This window comes from Musca domestica, unplaced genomic scaffold (assembly GCF_030504385.1).
Source record: "Musca domestica strain aabys unplaced genomic scaffold, Musca_domestica.polishedcontigs.V.1.1 55, whole genome shotgun sequence".
Lineage (NCBI taxonomy): Eukaryota > Metazoa > Arthropoda > Insecta > Diptera > Muscidae > Musca > Musca domestica.
In genome coordinates, this window is record NW_026712355.1 from 4,634,236 (window position 1) to 4,645,256 (window position 11,021).

General features: G+C 34.1%; 1 protein-coding gene across 2 annotated transcripts; it reads left to right on the plus strand.

Moving 5' to 3' along the window:
- The first annotated feature begins 3,479 nt into the window (after window positions 1-3,479).
- Window positions 3,480-9,676, plus strand: LOC105261891 (superoxide dismutase [Cu-Zn] 5). 2 transcript variants are annotated; one of them, XM_011294769.3, is made up of 3 exons: window positions 3,480-4,080; window positions 9,072-9,281; window positions 9,353-9,676. In XM_011294769.3, the coding sequence occupies exons 1-3, from the start codon at window positions 3,808-3,810 to the stop codon at window positions 9,638-9,640; spliced, it is 771 nt and encodes a 256-aa protein (XP_011293071.1). In that variant the 5' UTR covers window positions 3,480-3,807; the 3' UTR covers window positions 9,641-9,676. The 2 variants fall into 2 exon arrangements, with proteins under 2 accessions (XP_011293071.1, XP_011293070.1); XM_011294768.3 differs by having other exon boundaries at window positions 3,480-4,173; window positions 9,353-9,675.
- Window positions 9,677-11,021: the final 1,345 nt, after the last annotated feature.

An 11,021-nucleotide genomic window follows, 5' to 3' on the forward strand; every position in this document is an offset into this window, starting at 1 on the left:
AAATCTAAAAATACTTTTAAAAACTTTGCGATAATAGGGCTAAAAACTATTAGAAAAATTAAAAAAAAAAACATGATAAAAACTCAAAAGACCTTGAAAAAATTATTTTTATAAATGAAATAATAACAACTTAGAAAGGCTTTGGAAATAAGATATCTGGAAAAGATCTTGAGAACATATTAAATTCACAAAATTATAGATTTCGAAAACTTTTTTTTTTTTAATTTTAAATGCATTTTTATGGAATAAACAAATAATATTTAATCATTTAAAAAATGGTTTTTAAAAAACAACTATTAAACAGTGCAATGAAAAAAAACATAATTTTAGGAAAAATCAGCAGAATTTTAAAAGTAGGGCTACATGGTAAAGTCACCTAAATAAAGGGGGTAAGTTCCCCCTCTTCCACATTTGAAATTTTCAGTGACAAAACAGATGACAACAACACAAAGTCGATGTCGGTACTTGGCAAGATTTTGTATAATTTTTGTTATATATTTAAAATATTGTTCCTGATGATGTCTTCCGTCGCAGGACGAAATATCGAAAATAAAAAATAAATATTATTAAAGAAAACAACATAGACCTCGAGCTCAATTTTTGTAAACTTACAGTTGAAATAATTTAAAATAGAGGTCGAATAAAATAACTAAAAATCAAAAAAAATCGGATTAAGATTCCTTGGAATCCTTGTATTTCAGTTATATAGTGGTTGCAGTTTTTTCGGCCGGGCCGAACTTTGGATGCCCTTCAACATTTGGAACGAATTTTCCAAAAAATTAAATCCGTTACAAATTCTGTTAAAATCTTGAAAATTCCGAATGCAGCCTTTATATTAGGGCCAATACGACGACGTGGGCCTTCATAGGCAACTTTTGACATAAGCCATTCAAATGCGAAACTAGAAAAAAAAATCGGTGAATAATGTAGCTAAAATCATCAAAATACCGAATATAGGGAGGCTATACGAAGACGTGGACCTGCACAGACAATTTTCTGTCATAGGCTGTAGTATCCATTACGAACTTCAAACACCAAATTTGAAACAATTCCGGTGAATAATGTCGCTATAATCATCAAAATACCGATTATCGGAAGGTACCGTTACAAGGGGGCTATACGAAGACGTTGGCCTGCACATACAATTTTCTGTCATAGGCTGTAGTATTCATTACGAACTTCAAATACAAAATGTAAAACAATTCCGGTGAAAAATGTCACTAAAGTCATCAAAATACCGAATATCCGGAGGTATCATTATATGTGGGCTATACCAAAACGTGGACCTGCACAAACAATTTTCTGTCATAGGCTGTCATATCCATTACGAACTTCTAATACCAAATTTGAAACAAATCCTCGATTATAGCTCTGGAAAGCCCTTAAGATTAATGTTGTGGAAAAAAAATCCTCAATTAAAGCTCTGGAAGGTCCTTAACAAAATTTTTTAAAAAATCCACGACTATAGCTCTGAAAGTTCTTGAGAAAATATTTTAAAACATTCTCGATTACAGCTCTGAAAAACCTATAAGAAAATATTTTAAAACATCCTCCATTATAGGTCTGGAAAGTCCTTAAAAAAATATTTTAAAAAATCCGCTATTATAGCTCTGGAATAGTTTAAGAATCCACGATTATAGCTATGGAAGCTCTGGAGAAAATATTAAAACAAGTCCGCGATTATAGCTCTGGGAGTTCTTGATAAAATATGTTAATAAGTTCACGATCATGGCTCTGGATTTCCTTCAGAAAATGTTTTATAAAATTCACGATTCTAGCTCTTGAGAAAATATTTTAAAACATCCACGATTATCACTCAGGAAGTCCTTGAGAAAATATTTTAAAACATCTTTGAATATAGCTCAGGAAGTCCCTGAGAAAATATTTTAAAAAAAATCCTCGATTATAGCTCTGGAAGTTCTTAAAACAATATTTTAAAAGAAAATAGTTTAAAAATTCACGATTGTAACTCTGGAAGCTCTCGAGAAAATGTTTTAAACCATCCTCGATTATAGATTTGGAAAGCCCTTAAGAAATTATTTTAAAACATCCTCGAGTATAGTTTAAAAATCCACGATTATAGCTCTGGAGAAAATTTTAAAACAAGTCCACGATTATAGCTCTGGAAGTTTTTGAAAAAATATTTTAAAAAGTTCACGATTATGGCTCTGGATCTCCTTCAGAAAATGTTTTAAAAAATTCACGATTCTAGCTCTTGAGAAAATATTTTAAAAAATCCTCGATTATGACTCAGGAAGTCCTTGAGAAAATATTTTAAAGCATCCTCGATTACAGCTATGAAAGTTCTTAAGAAAATATTTTAAAAACATCCAAGATATGACTCAGGAAGTCCTTGAGAAAATATTTTTAAACATATTTGATTATAGCTCAGGAAGTCCCTGAGAAAATATTTTAAAATATCCGCGATTATAGCTCTGGAAAATCATTAAGAAAATATTTAAAAAAATCCACGATTATAGCTCAGGAAGTCCTTGAGAAAATATTTAAAACATCCCCGATTATAGCTCAGGAAGTCCTTCAGAAAATATTTTGAAGAAAAGAAAAAAATACACGATTATACCTTAGAAAGTCCTTGAGAAAATATTTTAAAACATCCTCAATTATAGCCATGAAAGTCGCCGAGAAAAATTTTAAAAACTCCCAAGATTATGACTCAGAACTCCAAGATTATGACTGAGAAAATATTTAAAAACCTCCTCCTTAAGAAAATATTTTAAAATTTCACGAGTAGAGCTCAAGAAAAGACCTTCAGAAATATTTTTAAAAACCACAAGAAAATCCACGATTATAACCCCTGAAATATGTTTTCAAACTTCACAATTATGGCACCGAAAAGGTTTCAGAAAATATTTTTTAAATAATCCACGATTAGAGCAATACATTTCCTTTGCCCCCTTCTCGTTCGTCGTGTCTTTCATTTCATGTTGAATTCACAGCTCTAACCTCACTTTCGTTGATGACCTGCTTATTCCATTAACTCTTGTAACTGATATATCCGATTTTTATTAGTTTTTTTCTTTTTGCTTAATTAAAATAAATAACATCTTAATTTCAATGAACGACTGACTGACTGAATAGAATTCTATTCAATGAAAGAATGGCATGCAATCCACGAATAGTAAGCTTGAACGCCCATCACATTGCTGTTATTGTTGTCATATCGACAATAACATCAAATTATGGGATCTGTTTGAGTTTGAGAATGAAAATTTGTGGAAATGGAAACTAAGAACACTACATAGAACAGACTTGGAACACCTGAGGCAGTGGCAGTGCTAGAAACTAAACTCCCACACACACACACACAGAGACATCCCATCCCCACCCCCGCCCCGCCTATGACACTCTGCTTCAACATTCAATTAGGTGCAAATGGTCATTTAAAAGGGCCAAACGCTGTACTACAATGAACTGGGTTCTGAAAAGCTCCACATCAACAATACGGGTGCTACAACCCATTCTACCTGTGTAATTAGTCGCAGCAATCAGCGTGAAAAACACCATGAAAAGCCAACAGGCAGCGATCAAATTCACAAATACTTTGCTATTTTCAAAATACGAACTAACAACCACTGGCTTATTGGCAGTTCGGCGTTAACGTTTTTGAAATATGTCGATTTGAAAACAACATCAAACATTCAGTCAATTCTAAGCACTACCAAGAAGCGGTCCTCGAAAGCGGGAAAAACTCTCGGCGTTGAAAAACGAACCATTTTGAATACAGATTTTCAATTAAAGTTTACTAAAAATAGCCAACAAAAAACCAAACCCCAAATCCAATTTAAAATGTCTCAATTAACAGTTAGTCGAACAACTGCGACGCAAACAAATCTCATTTTAATTGCCATAATTTTGTGCAATTTTAACGGTCCGGCAAACGGTCAAAGCATTCTCGAACGTTTTCGACCCAACTCGAATATAACGGCCAACGTCAATGATGAACAAGTGAAAATAATATCCGGCACCAAAGTGAAACGTTACGAACGCCTAACTGTACCCATAAATGCTGGCACCCTAAATCTCTTGCAACCCCATCCACCGTATGTGGGTTTGGCCTATGTACGTACGCCACCAACATCTACATCATCTTTTGTATATTTTCCTAAATTAAGGAATTATGTGGTAACACACTGGCCCTTTTATCCGCCGAGGGTAAGGTTGATGAGCCTCTAACGCAAGTTCGCTTTAATTTTTGTTTTTCTACCCATCCAACTATTTCGCGTTCATTAAAATATTGGAAGTAATCATGGAAGTAATCGTTTTTCCATAAAAACAGTGTTTGAAAACACCAAAACGATTGCTGCGAAAAAATATTTCATTCAAAAATTCTGAAGAAATGCAAAAAAAGTTTTTGTTTCTTATAATTGTTCAGTTCTACAGAAAGAACTCAGTCTACGCTATATAAAACAGTCTTTTCGATAATCTGTACTATTTCTGATTTCTACAATTGAAAACTCCCTCAAGAGGTCTGCTAAACATCGAATGTCCCCATGTAGGTCTGCTGTACATAAAAAAGTCCTTACGAAGTCTGATATGCATAGAAGAACTCTTGTATATAGGAGATCCCCTCAGGATGTCTTATATGCAGTTTTTTTATTTTTTGTTTTTTCAATAATCTGTACTTTTTTTGTTGTCTACAATCGTAAGACTCCCTAAAGAGGTTATCGGATACCCCCATGGAGACTCCCTCACAAAGTCTAATATACATAGAAGAACTCTTCACAAGGTCTTCTATATACAGAAGATTCCCTTAGGGTGTCTTCAATACAAAGAAGGCCTTACAAGGTGAAGAACGCACTTTCGAGTGCCTTCCGCACATAGCTGACTGCCATACGAGGTCTTCTTAACATAGAGGACCCCCTTACGAGGTATTTTAAACAGAAAATACCCCTTCTGAGGTCTTTTTTCATATAAGACGAAGGTTACACCTCTTTGTTCTTCAATGCATAAAAACACACTTACGAAGTCTTATACCTACAAAAAGTAGGTACGAGATACCTCTTCCATTGGACTTCTCTACTTAGAGGACGATCTTGACAAGTCGTCTCAAGCTTTTGAGGTTTTTACAACTAGAAAATCCCAATACGAGATATATTATACCTACAAGGACAATACAAAGTCTTAAAACGACCTCAGATGTCTGCGATGGTTATTTAGAGGACGATCTTGACAATTTTTTTTATACTCATCGTCCCTCCTTTCAAGGTCTTTATACATAGAAAACAACTAAACGATGTTTTCTTTACAAAGAAAATTCCATTGCAAGGCCACTCCACAAATGCCTTTTTAATTTCCACTTTTTGCTGAACAGGGAAACCCTAATTGATCTGCCATACATAAAAAATCCCTTTCAAGGTGTGTTACACCTACAAAGCCTGTTATACCTACGAGGCCTTCCATTTACAAAACCTCTCAACGGTAGCGACCTCGGATAATTGCCCCTCAATCAGACTTCTATACTTAGAGAAGGATCTTGACATGTCTTGGGTACATAGAATACCGCTTTTCAAGGTCTTTATCGATAGAAAATTCATTCATCTATACATAGGAGATACCCTTTGCAAGGCCACACCCTTGATATTCTATAAATAAAAAAACTCCCTTATGAGGACTATTATACCAAGAAGGCGCTTATACGAGGTCTTCTATGTATAAAATATCCCCTTAGAAAAACCCTCAACGAATGCGACCTCAGCTGATTGCAAGAGTACCCCTTCAATATGACTTCTATGCTTAGAGAGCAAGTGTTCTGTACATAGAATTTTAAGGTTTTTAACCTAAAAACGCCTCTACAAGTTTTTCTTTATATGGAAGATTCCGCTGCAAGGCCACTCCACGAATGCCTTTCGAAATTCCCCTTCTTGTGCTTCAATCTAATCTCCAAAACTGCCACTTCCAATATCTCCTCGTGATTTTACACCACGTTTTCCATCTTTTCTATCTCCTAAGCTCCCATCTCCGATACCTCGCCAGAGTTTCCCTTCGTAAATTTGTTGCAATAGTTGACAGCACTTCTTCATCTTCTTTTATCTTTTCTGATTCGTAAATTTGTTGCAATAGTTGACAGAACTTCTTCATCTTCTTTTATCTTTTCTGCCCCAAAATACTACTACTTAAACTCTTTAGCTTCAACCGCATTTTTTATGGCCATTTTCCTTCAAAGCACACCATTTCAAATATTTTATTTAACAGAACAATGTTAGCTTATTTGTTCGGGATACCATAGTATTTTGTTGTTGCAAAATGGTCAAGCTTAATCCCATTATTGTTGTTTTATAAAAACAACGTTTGTTTATTAGTGGAGAACGATTGTAATGTTTACCAGCGGGTAAGGCAGGGAATACCTAGGTTTCGGAAAGAGCCACCAATCCTCATCAGTTTCCTTGTTTTTTTGGCTGGGATATTCTCTATTATTTAACTCTAGAAAAAAAATGTAGAAAGTAAATACAATTCTTGGAACTAAGCTATAACATGATCTTCTCAATTCCCAACTCCAGTATCTAGTCTGGGCTTCAAATTTGTTGCCGTAGTTGACAACCTTTCAACATTCTCTATTAACTTTTCTACCACCCTCAACATTACTCCTCTCAGTTCTTTTGCTACAACCACATCACCTAAACTCTCATCTTCTCATAAATTCTTTGCAGTAGGTTAGACCTCTTCTACCTGATGCTTTCAACATTTCTCAACCTAGTTATAAGCTACAATCTGATCTCCAAAACTCCCACCTCCTCAGGGCTTTAGCCACAAATTTTTGTTGCAGTTGTTGACAGTCCTTCTACATCCAAATTTATCTTTTCTCTTCCAACCTAAAAATTCTTAGTGTTTTAGCTTCAACCGCACCGTCCCATCACAGATATGGAATCACCGTAGTGTCCATTTTGCTATAGCATTTTCAGATTAAATGAAACCTTTTGCAATTCCAATGAAACTTTTTGCAGTGGAATTGAAACCTTTTGCAGTGGAATTGAAACCTTTTGCAGTGGAAATGAAACCTTTTGCAGTGGAAATGAAACCTTTTGCAGCGGGAATGAAACCTTTTGCAACCGAAATGAAACTTTTTGCAAATCAAATGAAACTTTTAGATTTTTAGAAGGAAAAATAACAAAACATTTTTATTTTTAGTAGGTTTAAAATTAATTCAACTAATTATAACTAATATATAGTTAAAGAGGAATTTGTATTGATTATTAATATCTATGTTTTTATAAAAATTTTTTCTTAAAGTTTCCATAAAACACAAGTGTAGATGCAGAAAGATTGAAAAATGTTTTTCAAGGTATTTTTTTCAAAGGACCCGAATTAGGTACCTTTTTAAAATCTCCTCCATGAAAAGGAGGATATATTAAATTTGTTAAATCTGTCCATTGAAATCACGACTGCTCTATCTCCATAATCAATAAAGCTGCGAAGCGGGAATCCTTCATTAGGTAAGATTTATAGTATACTATAACTATAAAAAATTGTGGTAAAGCTTAATTTCACATTTCAGTCCTGGCCATACCTATAGAGGCCAAAATTTGTTTAAATTTCTCTTTTTAGCGTTAAGCATTTGGAATTTAATAATATTTAATAATATTAAATCAATAAAGAACCATTTGTTATTACACTAATTGAAAATTTAAGAAATAATGTAAATAAATGTAGATATTTATAATCAATAAAAAATCCTCTTTGTCAATATATTAGTTATAATTAATTGATTTAATTTGAAAACTACTAAAAATAAAAATGTTTTGTTATTTTTCCTTCTATAAATTTAAAAGTTTCATTTGATTTGCAAAAAGTTTCATTTCGGTTGCAAATGGTTTCGTTTCGGTTGCAAAAGGTTTCATTTCCGCTGCAAAAGGTTTCATTTCCACTGCAAAAGGTTTCATTTCCACTACAAAAGGTTTCAATTCCACTGCAAAGGGTTTCATTTCCGCTGCAAAAAGTTTCATTTGAATTGCAAAAGGTTTCATTTAATCTGAAAATGCTATATATGCCATAGCCTTTCACAAACGTTCTCCTTTCTCAGGTCAAAACTCACACTCTCTCTCCAAAAGTTTGAATATAGAACGTATTTGATTCTTATCGATATGTCCATAGTCTTCCATATTAGTGGAAATAACTTTGATCATTAACTTTGAGATCCTCCCTTTAAGTCTGGTCTGACTACATCAGCTAACTTAATACGTAGATTCTTAATACATCAATTGGACGCTCCATTATTCGCAACCTTTCGACGATTTCCAAAGAAATTTGCTGTATTCCTTACAATCAAATAACACCGCAGTCTCCCCAATGTTGATACGAAGCCAAAAATATGTGAGACTGGATAGTTTGGAAGTTACAATTCATTGTCACGTCAGTCGCTAAACACCAATACTTCTCCACGTTAATATAGAAATCATTGGCACTCGATCATTTCCTTCAAGAAACTTCCTTCAGGATCACTATTTGACAGCACCTTTTAATTAATTCGCAGCTACGACAAGCTTTCGATGAGTCATATAGCAATCTGTTGGGGTAGAAAATTGAAAACTTTAAAATTGAATAATTTAGGTGGACCAATCTGCTACCTCGGTTATTTTAGACATAATTACCAATTGATGATTTCCTTCGAAATCCCAACACTTGACACGCTGGCTATCCACTACTGTTTGTTGGACGTTCAATATCCCCAAGCTGTGGGTGTGACTTTAGGATTTTTTTAGGAAACAAAAAACAAACTAGGCTCCGCTTTATGGATAAACATTTCCTTCTTTACTCTACTCCATCAGTTCGTCGATATAGCTTTCATTTTTTAAATGTCTTCCTTCCTCTACTCCATCTGTGCGCCGATATACCATTAACTTTTCAAATTTCTTCTTTGAATCCTTTCGTATTTTCTTCAATTTAAAATTTCCTTATTTTTGTTTATCTTAAATCAAAAATAAATCTAAACTAAAATTGAATCCAGTCCTGCTGCTCTTATATTTCATACTTACAATTAATTGGCTTTGTTCATATTCATTACATCCCCTGCAGCATCACTTTGCATTACACTAATGCCATTTTCCAAAATTTAGGTAGCGCCAAATTGGCAGGCGGGAGCTAAATTAACCGGCGAAGGTATCGAAGGTATGATTACGTTTCAGCAGTTGCCCTACAACAATGACATAAAGGTGACATTAAATGCCACTGGACTGCCGGAGGGAAAACATGCGCTGCACATCCACACCTATGGTGATTTGAGTGATGATTGTAAAGCAACTGGTGGACAATTTCCAAATAATTTTGTAAGTTTAGAAAACTAATTTTTTTGATTGACTTTAAATTAATTTAATTTTAAAATGTTGTTTCCTTTCAGTTGGGCAACATTGATGTCAAGGAGGGTGGTGAGGTGAATGTGGCCTTTATTAGCATTTATTTGACATTGTTTGGTTACAATGGCATTGTTGGCCGTTCCGTGGTCATCCATGAGAAACCCATCGACATTAATAGCGCCTTAAATGCCGAGGTATTTTCATCACCCATTCACCCCATACCCACTGTCAATCAGGTCTATCAAAATGAGGAAAATTCGGTGGGCGCCTCGATTGCATGTGGCATCATTAGCATCATGAGTTCACCCATACCAACTGTAAATAAAAAATAAGAAGAAGGAATCGCAAATATTTTATAAATATGTATTAAATAATAAATATATGATTTTTTATAAAAATAATTTAATTCTGTAAAGAAGATCTATTATGAAGCCGGTTGTAGGAATAGTTTATCTATAAAATAGAAGAATGCTCCCCTTCTTCTTACCTCTTAATAAAAAAATAAAATAAAGAAAAGTAAAGTAAAGAATATCTATTAAGAGTCCGTTTGTAGAATAATTTATCTATAAAATAGATCCTGGAGAGCGTTATTCTTCTGTCTAAATAGGACTACCTTAAAAATATTTCTACCTTTTTCAATAACCCTATTGTTATGATTTCCTTGATTTCGCTCAACAAGAATGTCATGTTAAAAGAAAGTATTAAAAATATGCCGTTAGTTTTAAAGAACACCCCTCCACCAGACAATTTCAAAATAAAACCTCGCTTAAGTAGTACGTTCAAGTGAAATCTTCCCACCTACCTGCCATGAAAGATCTGCAAAAATCCCTCAAAACTTGTGGCTATCAGGGACCATGTGAAAGTGAACAAATACTTCGATGGGCCATACGTACCGGAGCCTGTTCGGAATTCTATAAAGGCTTACTGACATGGTTAGAAGACAAACTGCAAACAATCAATTGTACAATGCAAGTTCGAAAAAATATCATGAAACTTCTTGATGCGCTGCGCATTTCGATACTCATGATACCACATCATGGTTCCGAAGTAGCTGCCAATCCCAAAGAGTTTCGTTTACAAAGTATTAAAACGTTATTACATCAATTGCAATTGGCTCGAATGATGGCTGAAGAAAGACCCCAGCATCAGCAGCAACATCAAGAAAGTCCCGAAAAGGGGCAAAGACTAAATGCCCTGCAGAAGGATGATCGTGGTGTTTCGTTGCGCGTAACCGTGAATACAAAGAACAGTGCATCGCAGGCTGGATTTTGGAATGAACGACTGGTTCGTTATAAACCAAGCTATTTGGAAATGTTCCAATAAGTTGTATACTATTTTATTAAATTATCTTGATGTTATGAATATGAGTTCCATTTTAGAAATATGAATTATGAAGAATAAAGAGTTATGACCGCTGCGAACAAAATTATTGGTCTGTTCCGGAACTGCAAGAATGTAAAAAATTCACTACGATAACCAATTTTCCCACTATAATATCGAAAAAAGTTGCAAAACTCGAACATTCTTGCAGTTTTGGAACAGGCCAAATATTTTATTGTTAACATATCCTAACCTCAAAACATTCACTATTGCTTTAATCGATATCAATTCAAAATAGGTTTCTTATTGGAAATATTTACTAATATTTTCCATAAGAATCATTTTTTATTGATTTATTGCTTGATAGAACAATTCTCTTTTATGATATCGAAA

Excerpts from the sequence above, each read along its gene's own strand:
- LOC105261891 (XM_011294768.3), top strand. The coding sequence starts at position 3,808 with ATGTCTCAATTAACAGTTAGTCGAACAACTGCGACGCAAACAAATCTC. Across the intron at positions 4,174-9,071 it reads GGCCCTTTTATCCGCCGAGG|GTAGCGCCAAATTGGCAGGC; the intron begins GTAAGGTTGATG and ends TCCAAAATTTAG. Across the intron at positions 9,282-9,352 it reads GACAATTTCCAAATAATTTT|TTGGGCAACATTGATGTCAA; the intron begins GTAAGTTTAGAA and ends GTTTCCTTTCAG.